This window comes from Dermacentor variabilis, chromosome 6, assembly GCF_050947875.1.
Source record: "Dermacentor variabilis isolate Ectoservices chromosome 6, ASM5094787v1, whole genome shotgun sequence".
NCBI lineage: Eukaryota > Metazoa > Arthropoda > Arachnida > Ixodida > Ixodidae > Dermacentor > Dermacentor variabilis.
In genome coordinates, this window is record NC_134573.1 from 16859417 (window position 1) to 16878264 (window position 18848).

Below are 18848 nucleotides of genomic sequence, written 5' to 3' on the forward strand. Positions count from 1 at the left end.
CTCACTATAAAAATGTTCACCCTCTCTTGCCTTGTTGCATATCTTAAGACTTTTCGTAAGCATTTTTCTCGAGAAGCCTTTATTATGCCCTTTGGCACAGGAATGTGGGATAGTGCTGTAAATGTGATTGCTCGGCTTGTTCCAGAAACCAGCCAACATACTCGTAATGGGTGAAGGTCCAGAGCGAGGCAGAGTGAAGATTGGTGAGTGGCCTGGCTTGAATGAAACTACATGCGATCACTTTTCCAGTTGCTCATCTTTATGCTTGGGAGATGTCGTTGTGGTAAACATCTTTGTGTCAGTACTAGGGTCTTGTGCTTGTCCGGTTTATGTACATGTGAAAATGCTCCCATTTGGCAACCACTCTTAATTCACTCTAAATGCTCTCATTTCCACTCTAATCTCTAATCCACTCTAAATGCTCCCATTTGGCAACCACAGATTAATTCTGGTGGCTGTTTAGAACATTTATTTAGTGACTGAATACATTTACAAGAATTTCTAAAAACTGAAAAATGGAGAAATTAAAGCATCACGTTTGCAACTTTTTAACTTGTCAGCAAGAACATGTTATCTCAACTATGTTAACTGCCTTAATTGAGATTTCTAAAGCAGAGTTTATGTATTGTTCATTACTTTAATTTGGAAGTTTCTCATTCGCAGAAGAAAGCTGTGCATGCCATCAGGTGTGCGAGAGCGACTTGACCGCCTTTTCCCACTGAAACTTCACTCAAAATGATGGTGCGCCTGGGTCATATAATGTTAGAAGAATTTTCTCGCATTTTACAGCCTCATAAAACAAGCTTGTTGTGATTTCTTTCACTTAAACTTCCAGTTAATGGGTAATAAGGTCGCTTATCTTGAATGTTTGTTTTCTAAATTGTATAACTGCCTTGATGTGCTAATGCTCACAGAAACATGGCAGCATAGTATATTTGACACCTTCAGCTCCCAGAAATGCCAACTTATTTTTTTGTACATGGGTTAAATTGCTGAGGAGATGAAGTTTAAGTGAAAGAAATCACAAAAAGGTTGTTTTACGAGGCTGGAAAATGCGAGAAAGTTCTTTAACGTTATATGACCCAGGGTGCACCATCATTTTGAGTGTCCTTGTTAGTTGAAAAATTCTTTAGAAGCTAGTCTCATCACTGAATTTTCTTGTGTGACTGCCCGCTATGAAGCTGCATGTGTTCGTGTGCGTGACACAGCGGTGGAACAGCTGCGCCGAGAGTGAACATTCGTGTCATCCTGTGCCAAAATGGCATTTTAGCGGAAAATTACACCGAGCCTGCGCCTTCATAACAACGAAACTCTCCTTCTGTTGATGCTTCCAGGCTAGCAAAACCGCAATGAAAACCAACAGCACGCCATCATCATCATCATAGAAGGAAGCAGAGGCCCGTCCATAAAGATTCCATGCTCGACTGCAACCAAATACTTGCCCCGTAGCGGCCGCACTGAGAAACAGCTCATCCAGGTTCAAGCTTGAAGCGAAAGAGGGCCTCATATCACGGCATGTGCTGAATGCCTCGTAGGTCTCGAATCGTCCTGATGCCGCTGCGGACAAGTCTGAAAATGAAAAAAAAAAAAGTTTAAAATACGGATGTCGAAAATTTGTTGTGTACAATTATGTGTGTCGTTGGGGTGGAACGGCGGCAATGAATCATTTCATCTTTTTGCGAAAGAAGCAGATGATGCGTATCGGAGAGTGACCTGGATAGGAAACTTTGCATTGGGAAAAGGTGATGAGTTCTGATGGCTGATACTACTTTGTTTGAAACACTTCACTCAGGGCTTCTTCCCGGCAAGGAGAATATTGCCTTCAATATCTTGCTGGTGTTTAGAATTGCCGAGTGTGCTTCGTTTAGGCAGGCACTTATAAATTATAGTGATGTACAATTAAGCTTCATTTCGTTTTGTTTGTTTATAGGTTTCTGTCCCAGCATTAGTGTTACTAATGCATTAAGCGGCAGGAATATTCTCGCTTATGTGCTTTTGTCTGCAGGCACAGTAGCAGGAATGATAACTGCCTCAAAAGGCCTGAAGTTGATCATGACACATATTATGCCACGAGGTGACATTGCTACGAGGCGCTGCAGTAGCGAACGATCGTGAGACGACTGACAAAGATGACGATCGCCAAAAGCCGTGCGCACGGCTCCATCTTGTATGCCTGTCTTCTGCCCATTGTATATATCTTGTAAATATATTGTCAAGCCTCTTGTCCCCGTAACATTTTTGTGGAGAGTGCGGGTTTTTCAAGTTTCAGGACAGATTTACAGGGAAAACAGGGGTTTCAAGATGGATTTACGCAGCGGACGCTCCTTGGCGGCATCTACAATGCCAGCACAATCTGGGTACGAGAATGCTTCGAGTAGGTTACCAACCATGCCTCAACCATCTGCTGCTAACTGCCCCTTCGTATTCACACAACCGCGTGACCCAGGTACCTTTTCCGGTTCTGACAACACCAATGTCGGAAGATTGGCTTCAACTGTACGAATGGGTGAGCACTAGCAACAACTGGGACCTGACTCTGATGCTAGCAAACATCATATTTCACCTGGCGGGCACGGCACAAGTGTGGTTTCTGAACCACGAACAGGAACTTATAAGCTGGGAGGTATGTAAGCAAAAGCTCATCGGTCTGTTCGGCAAGCCCATCGGACGACGTCGTGCTGCGCAGAAAGAACTTGCATGCTGAGCTCAGGCTTGCACCGAGTCCTATGTGATGTACATCCAGGACGTGCTTGCGCTTTGTCGCAAAGCCGATGACATGATGCCAGAAACAGGAAAGGTTGCGTATATCCTCAAAGGTATCGCGGATGACGTGTTTACACTTCTGGTTTTTAAGAACTTATCCACAGTGCAAGACGTCATCAATGAATGCTGACGCTATCAAGAAGCAAAAAGTTGCCACATTACTCCAAACTTCGCATGTCTTCCGAACACGGCTGCGACGTCTACCTGTGAGGACCTCCCCCTCCCACCCACTCCATCCGTTCCTGCTGCATCTGACAATATTGTGCGTAGCTGCGAGATTGAAGCTGCCTCCCCAGTTCCGCTTCAGGTGCTTAACCCTGACGAGTCCCATGTGACCATTTCCCTTATCCAAACTGTTGTGCATCAAGAACTCACAAATGGAGGATTACAGATGCTTTGCTCAGTCAACAGACCTGACTACTGCCTGCCTGCTGCACCTGAGTTATACAGATGCCCAACCGTTCGTCCTCGTTATCAGAATTCTGCAGAATGGCACACTTCCGGTGACAGGCTCATCTGCATCTGTTGTGGATGTGTTGGACACATTTCCTGCCATTGTCGCAGTGCTTGGAACTCGCATTTAGGCCGAGCTATCGAAACATCCGACGTCCAGGTGGTAGTTCCCAAGTGCCGGTACACAATGACGACGACAACGCTCTGCCATCATGGCCAGCACCATCATACCACTTCCCTTCACCATCCCGACACCTGTCCCGCTCGTCTCCGTGTTGCGGCTCTCCTTCTCCCTCATACTCTCGCCACTCATCAGAGAACTGATGGGCGCAGCTCTGAGAGGTGAACCTGCCACGACGACGCGACCCAAAATTCCTCTGCTCACACTACCTGGACATCACACATTCAACAACGTAGATGTGCGGTAGCAGTGGGACTGTACTCGCACAGTTGCATGATGTTCCAACCGCTGGTCATCTGGGAGTCTCACGGACATATGACCACGTTCGGCATCGTTTCTTTTGGTCCGGTATTTATCGTTCCATTTGCCATTACGTCGCCTCCTGTAAATCTTGTCAGCAGCCCTACCAGCTGGCCGTCTTCAGGCCATTGAAATACCATCTGCACCATTCTTTCAGGTTGGTCTTGATCTTCTTGGCCCTTTTCCTCTATCGCTTAGTCAGAACAAGTGGATAGCAGTTGCTACAGACTACACCACCCGGTATGCGGTAATGCGGGCTCTCCCTACCAGTTGTGCAACCGACGTTGCTGACTTCCTTCTCGACGCAGTGATACTTCACCACGGTGCTCCCCGACAACTCCTTACCGACCGGCGCCGCTACTTTCTCGCACAGGTTGTCCAGGACATCTTGCACACACGTGCTACAAAGCACAGGTTTACAACGGCGTATCATGCTCAGACCAATGGCCTCACAGAGCGGCTCAATAGAATTATCACAGAAATGCTTGCTATGTATGTCTCTACCAACCACCATGACTGGGATGCCACTCTGCCGTTTGTCACATTCGCCTACAATATGTCCCGTCATGATTCTGCTGGTTTCTCTCCATTTTTTCTCTTGTATGGACGAAACCCTATACTACCGTTTGACACGATCCTCCCAGCCATTCTCGATACATCAGAATATGCCCGAGATGCCATGTCCAGAGCTACCGAGGCACGTGAGATTGCACGCCATTTGACCACTTCTCAAGAAAAGCAACGACGTATATATGACGCTCGTCACTGTGATGCCCACTTTAACCCTGGTTGCATTGTGCTTCTTTGGAAACCAGCACGGCAAGTTGGACTTTATGAGAAGCTGATTTCGCCCTACTCAGGCCCATACTGTGTCTTGTGTCAAGTGACAGATGTCACCTACAAGTTACAACCTCTCGATACTGCCACACCGCGATCCTCGTCTGATATCGTTCACGGCGCTCGACTGAAGCGACATCACGAAGTCCTACTAAATGCCGGGACAGCGCCTTCGCTGCCGGGGGTCATGCTGCGAGGTGCTGGCGTAGTGAATGATGATGAGAGGACTGAAAAAGACGATGATCGGCGATAGTGGTGCGCACGAGCTTTGTCTTGTATGCCTGTCTTCTGCCCATTGTATATATCTTGTAAATATATTGTCGAGCGTCTTTTCTCCCACTAACAATATCGTTTTCATAGCATGCATTAATTTAGTGTGTCAAGCAAAAGTGTTGTTTTTTCATTGAACGCATTCAGTTGCCATTTTATTTACTTGCAAGAAATTTTTAAGCAACAGCGAACAGCGCTCGTTTCAGGTTCGGAGCGTTAGACATGTGCACAGCTCTGCTAGCTTGCTTTCAACACTGTGCACACACAAATTTCATTACAACTTGTTCTGTTCATTTTCAAGTCATGCATTTACCAGGGTGTCTACCAACTGGGAAAAGCGGGAATTCTCAGGGATCTTGAGTAGTCTGGAAAAACTCACAAAAAACTCAGGGAATTTGTGCTTCTATCAGGGGAATTTAGCTGTAGTTTTATTGAAAGGGTCGAAAGTCGAGGTAATGCTGGCTCGAGTAACAGACAGGAATCGTAATGAATCGTCTTTGGCGCCCTGTCGTCGGCTGGAGGAGTTGCCAGAGTACAGTCAACGACCGAGTTTCTGTATTCCCGATAATTTGGACAGCTTCTTGGCACCACCACGTACTCCATGGAGTCAATGTATCAGAATGTCTGAAATTTCGGACGCAAGAACTCTTTGCCGTCCGATTTTCCGGACGTTTTGCTGTGGCCGCATGTCCGTAACGGTGTTAATCAAAGCCACCACGCTGCCATTTTGATTACCTCGCCGCCTCGAACCGGCGCTCGCACGCAGATTCGCTGGCAACCGTAGCAACCACTGCGGCAACGCTAGGCCTAGCTGCTTCGACGTTCGCTATGAAGCTTCTTGCCATTGGGTGCCTTGTTTTTTATTAAAAGAATTCGCTGCTGTCAGCAATGGCATGGACTCCGCCTTTGTGGTGTTCGCGATTGGCTTAGAAGCTTGTAAAGCACGGTGCGTTGCGTAATGCCGGTTCCTGAAAGTCAGCTTCGCCTCTGTACAGAAATCTTGCTGAAGCATACGCAAAAGTATTGCAGTGAAGCATAACAAGTGTGGGAATGGCTATTGCCACTGAACAGAATATGTATTCCTTAATTATACACAGGGCACACGGTTTTTCCTGTTACAGTACGAGCACCGATATGCCTAATACATGTACCGACAGGCCTTCAGAGCGTTTTCGAATGTGCCTGTGGCGGTTTGAGCCCTTAAGGGCAGTAAATGATATGCATTTATTTTTTCCAACTGGCCGATTTTTCGCAGTTTTTTGCGGCCCCTAGGGAGTTTGAAAAAATTGGAGGTGGACTGTGCAAAGGACCAAGAAGATGCTTCAAATGGTCCGGGGGGCGAACGAGTGGCAGAAGGAGGACAAGAAGAGAAAGGACTTACGCATTGAGGAATGAATGGGAAAGGAGGCATGCTGGCGCTGTTTTGAAGGAGCTTTAACTCGGAAAAAAAAAAGCAAATTGTTGGCTGATGCTGAAATGCAGGTGCTTCTCATTCAGACCAAAATAAACTCTTTAAAGTAGTGAAGCACAACACTGCATGAGGCGTCGTGCGTGGGCTGAGAGTATGTCAGGACAGTTGAGATTGATCTTACGAGCTGTTGAGGGAGAATCTCAATAGTGACAAAGTTCGGGCCTCATACCACTGAGCCTGCTATCAGTTGATAGAAATAGCTCATATTCGAAAATATTTGCTTCTGTACGCATCTCCTTTTTATTCGTATTTGAGAATGTTCGACTCGATTTGCAATTTTTTTCTAATACATTTTATTTGCTGTGCATTTTCTTAACCTCTCCCTTCTCTTCTCTTTTTGAATAACATGAACACTACTCCTTAGTATTCAAATTGGACTAAGTCGTTTAAAAAGAAAAAAACACTTTTTCGTATGTGTACTAGAGAGTAACAGCATTGGGCGATATGGTTTCAGCCCGTCTTGACATAAAACATAGTTCTGCATCACTCAGGGAATTTTGCGAAGGCACTCAAGGAAAAGCTGGAAAACTCAGGGAATTTGGAAATGTCAACTTGATAGACACTAATTTACACTAATACACTAATACATTTACACTGATACAAGGGACTTTGCCCAAAAAGAAGACCTTCGCTAAATTTTAGAAACTTGTTGGAAGAAACTCATCTTAGTCCGATTGGTTGTTATTCACTTCTCGCGTTTCACTAGGGTTTGAGAGTTTCTCCGTGTAGTGGGTGCCTGTTGTGTTCGCCAGCACAAGCCTTACCTCGAACACGGCGTACTGCAAGCATGAACAAGCTCCAGTCATCGGATGCAGACGACTTTATCACACGTGCCAGGTAACTATAAAAAAAAAAAAAGGTGCGGCTCTGACCAAATGGAACTCTCATTTGTTTTTTTTTCCCAAGGCACACTGACCAGGTAATGTTACAGTGATTACCGCCCATATATTGTGATATACCACAACATGAGGAGCAGTGCAGAGTTGCCCATGTAAGTCGAAAACAGTCGAGTATCATACCTTAACCATGGAGCAACACCACGAACAGGTGCTTGCACCTTTCAGAGGCCCGCAATGCACAAGCACCTTTCTTTTTTAAACCTCCAGCTCGCTTGAAAGGCTCTTTGTCATTAAAAAAGGTATCTGATGCGACTTGCTGGAGAAGCCGGACTTTGACACACAGCGTAAACATTTCTGTGGTTTCGTCACTGAAATCCTTAAGACCGATAAAAGTAATGTAATTGGCAGCAAGAAAATTTTCGGCTTCGATGAAACACCTTGATTTGACGCGACGAATGCAAAACGCATTAGCGCAGCACTAAGTGAAAGAGCTGCCGTGAACCTGGATGTCGTAGCCATCCTTGTTTCTTTGGACAGTGTTGCCAGCACAAGTAGTGGATTCTGGAGTTGGCAACAGTAAAAAACATTATGGGCCCGTTGGAGTTGTCAATTTCGTCATTCGCGCATTTTTCTCTCATGGATGTACCATGTAGTGCCACTGTACTGTCCTGCTGGCACTTTATTTCGATGTTCATCGAAACCACGTGGAACCATGTAGTTTGCCAAAGGAGTATGTCACATTCTAGGATCAAAGGGAAACTTTTTCAGTGTTTATGGGTGACAGCGGGGTTGTGCAAAATGGCCACTGCGATCAGAATCGAACGTGGTGCGCATTTATAAATGGTATTAGCAAATGTGGTAAAAGGCAAGAGCTGCCACTTTGATGGGTGGCGCCATGTTCGTTGACACAAAACTTTTGCATCGAGTTTGTATCCCTATGCTGTTGCGGTGAAATTGCACCGTCGATGCAAACGCAAATTTGTATTTGTGTCTCACGCATGTACAGTGGTGCTGACGCTGCTACCATATTTACTCGCGTAATAAACCCACTTCTCTTTCTTTAAAAGTATGCGCAAAGTTGGGGGGTGGGTCCATTATGCGGGGTAAAATTTTAAATGATATTTTTTTTCGTGCCACTTCTAAAAAAAGTCAATATCACCCGGAATGCTAACCATCGATTGCGTTGACAAATGTGGATACAGCTACACGAAGTAAGGATAGTAGTTTTATCGGCAGTATAAACTTGCAAACATTCGCTTTAATGCAAACTGAGCAGCAAGAATGCAGCACGCACAAAGGTATGAGCCGCCATCAACTCAGCCCTCGATGCAGATCACTTTGAAGATAGGGTGCCCTGCGGCCACGCAATGCAAGATTGCTGCTGGAGTAAAGTGCCGCCACCGCTGCCGCCCCCCCCCCCACTCCCCCTGGCACCATGCGTGCGTTGGAAGACGGCATGTTTTCTTACCGCTTTCCTCCCTTGTACGCGGGAGTTGAGCCGCGATCGTCGGTTTCCCTTGCGTGCTTTCAGTCACACCTACACCACACGGCGCGCGACGACGATGACAGCAAAAATGTGCCTGGAACGTCCATATTGCCACGTGCCTTTCGGGCTTTGCATCTGTGCCGATGGCGTTCGAATGACTGGTGTTAACGTGTGTGAGCACTCGCACAAACCTACCGCTATAGCTTTGTATCTACGATGGGCCCATCGTATCAGGCAGGGCAACTTGCGCCATCTCGCGATGGTTCTACGCATGTTCCTTCACAGCCTTTATGTACTGCCCGCACATAGGTGATGCTCGTTCTTTGTCGATCGCTGTCCATGCTCGTACATGTTGCTGCTATTGGGCTAGTTGCTTTTGGTTATGTGGGGCGCAAGTATGCCTCAATAAATGTTTGTCTTGCTGTGCGCTCGCCTTCTCTAATCACCGGTGTGTAGCACCACTTGTGACAATATAATTGCTATCACAATTCCATCAACTGTAGACACCTTACCCCCCCCCCCCATGAGTGTTGTGTGCACTGCAAAACTCTTAAAAATGTTGAAAAACCCTTGTGAAAAGCGAACAAACACGTGGGGTAGCGAAAAGCTACAGGTAGTGCCATAGGGTAAACATAAAATTGTAGATACGTTGTAGCTCCCGTTGGTCTCGCTTTTTTGGCGGTGCCATGTTTTGGTTTCGATTGTAAGTCGACCCCCCCACTTCAGATTTTCAAATTAAAAAATATTGGTCGACTTACAATCGTGTAAATATGGTATATAACATGGATGTCATGTTGAGTGCAGGCGCGCATGCTCTATCAGTCTTGCGATGAGCCTTTGCCCACAAGCCGTGACTGTCACACCGTGTTGCATCCTAGGTTAATAAATATGTATTGGTTGACGATGTGTCTGTGGTGCCTTCTCTGTGCCATATCGACGAACCCGGCTGTAGCGTCCTTTGTGTGTCGCGGATTGGAGGAGCAGTGCGTCCTTTCCTGACCACACTTGCAGGGTAAGCCTCAAGCAATGCAGTCTCCACAGCATATCGACTATATATAAGTTATTATTTGCATGGTATATGACAGGAACGTACCCATGATTTCATTTCATGGGGGGGGGGGGGGGGGTAGCTTGGGTAACCCAAGGTAACTTCTCTATGGAGATGAGGGGGGTACCTTTACTAGTACAAATGTGAATAATGCTGACCATTCGCTATAAAGACGCGTAAACCCGCAAAAGAGAAATAAAAAATTTGGAGTGCAAATGTGACTAACGCCCACCATTCGCTATAAAGATGCATAAACCCGCAAAAGAGAAATGAAAAATTTGGAGGACACTTAAGCTTCACGTTTAAGAGTGCAAGGCGATAGCATTCAAAGACCCCTGACTGCTTTTCATGCTTCCCGGCAACTGTAGCTTATGTAACTGTAATGTTTACTGGGAAACGCTGGCCGGGACTGCTATGCACGAAGACAAGCTTTCTGGTAGAAATGCGGCCTCTTGCATGGGTCGATCTCCTGTTATTGTTTTTCACTTTTAATATTTCAGTTTGAGAAGAGCTAACATAAAAGGTCTGCGTGGTCAGTGTTTTTCTTTCGTTACATTTGTTTGTAGGCTGCCATTCTCAAAACTCCGAGGAATAACTTTGTAAAGAATGAAAGACAAGGCGTGAGCAAATTTGGTGGTAGAGGAGTAGTTAGGTATGCATGGTGCGGAACTTGGTTCGGCATTCTTTTTGCCGAAGCGAGGTACGACGCTGGATCTTCTGCAACACAGGTCCCTTAACGCTGTCGTGTTAAAAGGTGTATCTCACAGGTATGCCTTGAGATACACCTTTCCTTTACTTGCAAACAAGGAACCACATCAAATGGGCTGGCCCCTGGGTACATGCCTGGTATATGGTAAGCACACGTGCATTGAACCCTGTGCCGAAAGTGCTTGCTGCTGCACCAAATTGACTTTTCGCCTGCGCCAGGACTTGCGCCGAAAGATGAAATGGCTGTTCCACTACTGGTGATAATATTATTGTCGCTTGTTATCGCCCTCCAGACGGTTCCATGGCCATTTTTCTTGCTTTTCTTGTGGGTATTCTTTCTTTTATGAAAATCAATACTATTTGGTACTTGGAGGTGACTTCAATATTGATATGACCACTGACAGTGTAAAAAAGTTGGAACTTGAAACTGTTTTGAGTAGCAGTGGCTGCACAAGATCTATAACTTCACTAACTTGGCTAACGTCATTCACAGAAGCAGTTCCTAACTTTCTTATAACAAGTTATATGTCGCGTGTACACAGCTGTGTTCTCATGTATTTGATAAGTGACCACATGGCCGTCTCCTGTTCCATTGAAACACGTTCACCTGTTCTGTTGGATACCATGTCTATGTTTAGTGACGAGGTTGTGACACAGGCAACCTTGAAATTCTTATGTTCAGATGTTAGCCAAGTTTTCTGGGATGACATTATCAATGAAATTGATGTTAATGTAGCATATGAGGTGCTTTTTAGAGGTATTTCTTTCTATCTACAAAAAACATTCTGCCCATAAAATTACTAAAGTGTATAGCGGTTCCCGTAAGCTGTGGGTTACATGCTACCTACTGCGAAAAATTAAAAAGAAAGACCACATGTTTCAAAAATTTATTCGGATGCGTGATGAGGTTGACCTTATTGCATTTAAGAAATTTAGGAACACACTTAACAAGGAGCTACAAAAGGCCAAGGACAGTTACTATTTAGGATCCTTTTCTAGGTGAACGGCACGTGTGGATGGATCTTTTTTGGAATCAATTAAATAATCTGTTAAATAGGCGTGAAAGGATCGTGCCTTTCAGTAAGATTCCAGATGATGGAGTGATACTCACTGGTGTGTGGGCATTGCTTTCAATTCTTACCTTGCACACAAAGGTTTAGCTCCAAGTACATTTACCGGTATGTTGGGTCTCATCAATGCCAGCTTCATATGTAGAGCTGTGGCACTGATAGTACACAGATTAAGCCTATCAAGTATGTAATTGACATTATTGTGCCGGTCTTAATACACATCTCCAGTCTTTTTATATCAACAGGTCTCTTTGCATTTAAGATGCAGATAGCACGGGGGATTTTGTTGCATAAAAAGGGTAGCAAAAATAGTGTTACAAATAACGGGCCAGTATCGATTCTTCCAGCCTTTTCCAAGGGTCTAGAGCGATTCATTTAAAGAGATTCTTGAGTTTCTGCAATAATAACAACATCATAACGAAAGCTCAATATGGCTTCCAAAAACACTGCTCCACTGAGCTTGCTTTGCTTGACCAAAAAGAATACTTGCTCAGAAATCCTGACGATAAAAACATAGTTGTCGGTGTTTTATTGATGTCACTCAGGCATTCAGCTGTGTAGATCATTGTATCTGTTTGACAAAATTAAACCACTATGGTATACGTGGTCTGCCTCTTGAACTCTCAAGGCGTTATGTATCAAATAGATTCCAGTTCGTTTCCATAGGTGATGAAACATAAGTGAAAATGAAAAATAATTTCTGGGGTTCCCCAAGAAAGTCTTCTTGGTCCCTTACTTTTTCAACTTGTACATAAACAACATAGTAGTGCACATTTCTCCCGTTGCTAAATATATAATATATGCTGATGACACCAGCATCTGTGTAGCCTCTTCGCCTCCAGACAAGGCATTTTCAATGGTGAATAAGGTTATGCAAGAATTACATTCGTGAACGAAAAGAGACAAACTAAATATCAGTACATATGAAACCAAAGCAGCCATTTTGTGAGCTAAAAGCAGATGAATTCCTGCAGAATATAGCATCACTTTTCATCCTTTGAAAATTGAAATTGTTAAATCTATAACGGTTCTTTGTGTTTACTTTTCTGAGATGTTAACATGGGAAGACCATGTGAATTACATATTGCGAAAATTGGGCCATGTTACAGGCATATTAAACTGAAATCACTATTTACTACCACAATCCATGAAACTATTATTGTACAAATCTCTCTTTCTTTCCTATTTAAATTACTGTAATGTAGTATGAGGTACAACCATATGAAGAATTGTTATGAGGCTCCTAGAAGCTCAAAAAAGAATTCTGCAGGCTATTTATTGCAAGTCTATGTCGCAGTTGTTGAAGAGATTCTGATAGACTTTGACAGTTTAGGTATTAATACCGGTATAGGCTAGCGTGAACGTGTTCTTTAGGTGTTAAGCAGAGGAATTTCTTGTTTATGGAAATTGAGAATTTAGAAAGAAGTACTGCTACCTATGACACTCAGAGGACCAAACTTTGGAAAGTTCTGACTTGCCATTCCACGTATGGCTCAGAATCACTGAACGCTAATTTGCTGCACCGAATAAATGAACTTTAGATATTTGGCTTGGATGCTTTGCCAGTTAAGCAATGTGATTTGGCTGCACTATTCAGTATGTAAATTACTTACTTCTGTTTATGTATATTGTTTTTGAGTGCTTTTTGTTAAGGTACTTCTGTGTTACATACTCTTTTTTGTTGTTATTACCATTGCTTGTTTTTTGTTGGCAAATGTCACAGCATATCTTATAGATTTCACATATTTTTCAGTGTACACAGAAGGAACAGCAGTGTTTTCTGTATGTGCTGACATGCTGCACCAAATTTATGGTTTTATTGTCTTTCTTTATTGCATGCTTTGCTGACCTGTCTCGCTGCCATGTGTTCTCGGGGGTTGAGAGTTCTCAAGCTGTCTCTTTACGGCCTTTTTTGTCACCCTCCTCCATGTTCAATGGGAAATAAAGCTTCATTCATTCATTCATTGTACCATCAATTTATACAAAAATACAATTTACACAAAAGCAATTTCACATAAACTGTAATCTATTGCAGTAGGTTTGCCTGCTATAGATGTGCGATTAAAAGCAGTTTGCTGGCTTGCAATGTCTACTTTTGCGGCACAGTTATTGAGTTGCAAACTGGTGCTTCCAATCTGCTTTGTTGTTAATTTACAGAATTTTGGCTATATTAGCTTAAAATTTATGTAAAAAGTCTGCTCAACGCAGTGGCCAGGGTTTAACTTTGCTATCTTAAATGCAACAAATTTCTTTCAGATAAGCTGAACAGCTGTTTAACAAAGGCATTCTCATGTGCACTGTATGAGCACTGATTTCAAGACTTGAATCCAAACTTCCTTATCTCAGGACACTTTTGCAGTTTGTAACTAGTAATCCAAAATAATGATGTGAAAAGAGAGCAAGTTGTAAGCAGCTCAGAAATGTGAGAGCCAGTTGTGACTCACTGTTTCAGCGGACATGGGCTTTGCACGGCTGTTCAACTCGCCACTGAAGCCACTGGCTGACCTGGACCCGGTGGTGGTGACATTCTGGTACCGGGCACCAGAGCTCCTGCTCGGGGCCCGGCACTACACTAAGGCCATTGGTGAGACCCTCCTAGCATTATGTTAGTTCATGTTTATTAGTGTTCTAGCTTATTAATTTTTAATTGTAAGCACTCTGCTGTAATCATGCTAGATTTAGCATGAAAGATGATGTTCTGGTCATGGTGTAAATGTTGCATCTTTAAGAGCATGGTATATATAATAAACTGTCATTAAGCAGATTATGGTTAATTAAATTTTTCAGTGTTTGAATCTCTATTGGCGCCCATACATTTCTATTGGCCAAAACATCTGCCATTTTGTTATTTTGCTCTTAAGCCCAGACCAAACATACACTTGCGCAAGCTCGCATCTGTGCGCCCACGCATGCGCAGACAGTGTGGCACCACTCGTACGTGTTGAAATGGGGCACAATCTCGGTGAACAGCTCCTCTCTGTTATCATGTTACCTCACGTGGGTGTGCCCGACTACGCACCTATGGCGTGGGTGCATTCAAGTGAAGTAGATTTATGTCATGCAAGAAAGTGCTTCTTCTATCCTTTTTGTGCTGATCTAACAGCTATAAAAATGTAACAATTATGTTTATAGATGTTCAAGCACCTTGAAGCACTGTCAGTAACCAAGTACAGAGTGGCATCTTCCAGGGCGTCAAGAGTGAGCCCAGTGAGCGTGCACCGTCTCTTGCCGATGCAAACCACCGTTCCTCGCAGGCACGGCAGGCGCGCGCAAGTGTACATGGGGCTAGGTCTTTAAAGTTTGCCCTTGTCGTGCAATTAAAAGTTGTCGGGGCAGCACGCATGCATCTGACCCTAATGGTGACCTGAATACATGCATTGCCATTTGTTGGACGTGTTGGTAAACTGAAAGCATATTTAGCGCCAGCAAACAAGGACGGAAGGGATACGATACCACAATGCGCTAACTTCAACAACTTGATTTTCAGGAAATACACTTATATAACTCATGCACAGTGGCGCCACCTCATCCAAATCTTAACCATCCAAAAAAGCCGTCTCCTTATCTAACAAGTCGACCGAAGGGGCACTAACACACGTATCACTATTCCGCCTGATAGCCTGAGCCTCAATAATCTCTCGCACGTCTTTATCTTTGTGCTTCGCAAGAACGCGGCAGGATCCATACACCGGCGCACAGCCGCATTCCTGGGGTTGACAGCTGACCGTATTGCTTATTTTTCACATTTAGGCTATGTTCCCGTAATCAGTCATTAAGACATCTCCCTGTCTGTCCGATGTATTTTTTCTCACAGGACAGCAGAAGCTCATATACAACAGCTTCTACGCAGCCCACTGGCGCTTTTCGATGACTCGTAGAGCATTCGGCAGCTGGCTTACGATACGGGTCCGTTAATCAACATATTTTTGCCAGCTTTCCTGGTGCTGAAAAGATCACTTTTGTGTCCACCCGACTAGCCATTTTCTTAAGATTATGTGCCGTTCTATGCAGGTAGGGCACTACCGCTACCTTCCTTCTGCGTTCCGTCCGTTGATTTGCCGCGTCGCGAATTGTGCTATCTGACCTGCACCTTTTTAGCAGCCCCTCTACGGCCGAAACTTGCACTGATTCCAGAAACCCTGCTGCTGATAACCTTCCCGACTGATCCATAAGGCTCGTATAGATCTTATGGTGGCAAGACTTTAAAGCATTTCCAAAGCATAAGTTGGCAATGCTCCTCTTGACGAGCTTTGAGTGGGCTGACCGATACAATAACAGGGGCTCATTAGCTCTAGGTTTATATTCCCAACACGTGTGCCGTTCCATGAACTTGAGCTGAATATCTAGGAAACGCAGTACGTTATCGGTCGGCTCTTCAATCGTGAGAGTAAGTGGGCTAAGGCCTGCAGAAAAAACTTCGTAAAGCTTGCCTACTGTAAACAGTGCGTCTGGTTCAAAAAGGACGAGATAGTCGTAAACGTATCTGACAACTTTAACCACCCTGTGCTCTGACAAGGTATGGGACAGGTTTTTGTTATGGTGAGCTAGAAAAATGTCACTTAGTATGGGCGCCAAACATGAACTGATGCAAACCCCTTGCTTTTGAATGAATATGTCCTCATTCCATGCTGCATATGTAGAGTGAAGGTAGCAGCTAAGCGTATCTAAAAAGCCCTGGACGGACAAACCGGCTGAATTTTGGAACGAAACCACACTATACTCGTCTATGCACTCTTCTACGCAAGTTATTAGTTTCTTTTGAGGCAAGGAGTAGTACAAGTCCTTTATGTCAAAGGAGCAAGCTGATAAGCTTTTGTCAGAATTTTCTTTCAGGAAATCTATGATTTCTGCAGAGCTCCTAACCAAAAATGGGTCGTCAATATTAAGAATTTTGAGCTTTTCTTGCAAGAAAAGAGTGAACTTTTTCTGCCATGACCCTATTTCTGAAACTGTTACCCTTAATGGGAAATTGGGTTTGTGCGTCTTCGCACTAAACATAATTTGAAGGCAACCAGACTTTGCATTGTCAATTTCACGAACCAACTGACTAAGGTCTGCCTTCTTACAAAGACGCTTTGCTTCTAGCTTGATTTTTCCGAGAGATACATTACTACACTGGTCGAAAACAGAGGCAATCACAGAGCAGGCTTTCGTATTAAAATCGCCTTCCTTGAGGACAACAAAGCCACCTTCCTTGTCCGCTGGCAAAACACACAGTCCGTTCTGCCTCAAAAACGAAGTTGCGCTTAACCGGTACACGTGAGACCATCAGTTTGTTGCGCGAGACCACATCAGCCCCTTCAGAGATACATTGGTTCGCTTCACCTTGTGGGGTGCACTTTGAAATCCTTCGCACAATGCTTAGAAGTTCCGGTGCGCTCAACCTTGGTTCTACGGCGAACTTGAGGCCAAGTTCAAGAACACCTTCAACGTAGTCTGGAAGACTAACCTCGCCGAAGGATCTGACGCCACAAGGTCCGGTAGGTTTCTTCTTAGGGATACTGTCGCGCAGGCCGGGTAAGGTCCACTGCCACAGACATTCTGTGCCGCTACTGATGATCGCCAGGAAGTCGCTCCACTTCCCGTAATTGCCCGTGCTGTCGCTTCCCATGTCGTCCTCATCACTGGCGCTAGTCGACACATTGGCAACAACAAAGGCAATGATGGCAAAAAGTCGAACCTTATAGCCAACATCTCTCCGCGGTCGCAGCAGTGCTGCCGAGCATCTTCTTCGCATTCCAAATGCCACACACCATAGTCAACGGCAGATCCCTGTCGTGTGCCAGGGCCGACTTCTTTGTGTCGCGTTCGATAGCACGAACAATGCCGAATTTTTCATCTATGCTGAGCACCTGGTGTCTTTTTTATTCGCGAGTCCTTGGTAGCACGGTTGCACGATGCCACAATGCTCTTTAGCATGGCGCCGAAATGATGTTGATGTGGCTTTAAACACAAATGCACAGGGCGCTTGGAGGCCGTTGTTCCAATCTCTGAGGCTTGTTGTTCTGTCGGGCCACCCAATGGAGACGACCCACAACTGTGTTTGCGCGACGAAAAGTGGAAACACTACATGTTAACCGATACGTATGCAATAAGCTGCTACGGTTTATGCAGATGCAAAACACATCATGTTCAATGGCCACTGAGTCGGGGACATTACTACTTTTTAAATGAAACTACTGTTTAAGCAGGTTCAGTTTAACGAGGTTTTACTGTATTTGATTTGAAAAGGAAGTAATTAAAGAATGTTAGAATATTCTATATGAAAGGATTGAAACTAATCAAATATATTGCTGGCCGTGCTGGAGCTGATGAGATTTTGTTTCTATTTAATCAACGAATCTGGGCCTGAATTCATTCTACTTCCTTTGTGTGTTCAGATGAGTTTGGCCGTAGGGGAATGTCCGGTGGTCGATCATATTTAATTGTGATGAAAAGCTTCTGTTTTGTCTTGTGAATGCCAAAGAAAACAATGTCAATCTTACTTTTCCTAAAGAAATTATGTGTTCATGAAAGAAGTTTAGAAGGTTGGTCAGAAGTGCTTTTTATGAATTGTGCCGATTATGCAATTTGATTCAGTTCGAAAGAGGAGGTGTTGTGCCTATGGCTCTAACGATATTTAGTGGCAGTTTCTGGGTCATTAGAATTGATACAATCTTCCTACCTCAGAGTACCACTGCTATGATGTGGAGATGAAAAAGTACAGAATATTGCCTAATAATGGCTGCAGTCCAGGTCGTTAGAGCGCAGCCCTTAGGCAGCTGTTCCTGCGGTCAGCGTCCGCGTCAGCTTCGGCTGAGGCGTTTCTCGTAACCAAGCGAATGAGCACAGCGAAGGATGAAAGTGTGAATGTGGAGCATGGGTGAAGGACGGCGATAGCAGAGAGAGTAAGAAAAGCGTAGTGCTGCACAAGACGTGCTCTGTGGCCATGATGGCTACGAGATGGCACAAGAGTAGCATGCGTCAGACATATGGAAACAATTCGCTGCATAAGCAGAGGTCTGTCAGCGGCGGCTGCTGTAAATTGCGTCCACGCATCACCCATGCGCTGCCTCTCGCGATCTCAGGATTAGCGAGGCAGTCGTGCGACGCTTCGCTTCGTTTGCAATGTGCCGCATGAGACAGATTGTGCGTGTCAGCCAATATATCACGAAATGAAAACAGATATACAGCTGCACTCAAATTTCACATTAGGGAGTATCGTAATCGTCGGTGAATTTTTTCTCCTCTGCATCTATTAAGAGCAGCTTTCAAATTTGGCTAGCCTGTTGCCATGAAAGTGGCTGAAATGTCAGGCAAATATTTTTGCCCTTATTAGTGGAATAAATCCATGAGAAGCTCTCAAGTTTGGGCCAGTTAGTAAATTAGCATCATTTTACAAATTTGTTTTTTTTTTTTTTTTTTTGAAAAGAGCATCCCTTT

The 18848-nt window shown here is 44.4% G+C and overlaps 1 protein-coding gene across 9 annotated transcripts in view; it reads left to right on the forward strand.

Annotated features, from left to right (window-relative positions):
• Cdk8 (cyclin-dependent kinase 8) overlaps positions 1 to 18848 on the forward strand; it is a 368498-nt gene that overhangs the window by 68339 nt on the left and 281311 nt on the right. For all 9 annotated transcript variants that reach the window (XM_075694821.1, XM_075694827.1, XM_075694819.1 and 6 more), the window contains 2 exons: positions 146 to 203; positions 13879 to 14010. In XM_075694821.1, the coding sequence (XP_075550936.1) occupies positions 146 to 203; positions 13879 to 14010 (190 nt within the window). The remainder of the gene's footprint in view (positions 1 to 145; positions 204 to 13878; positions 14011 to 18848) is intronic.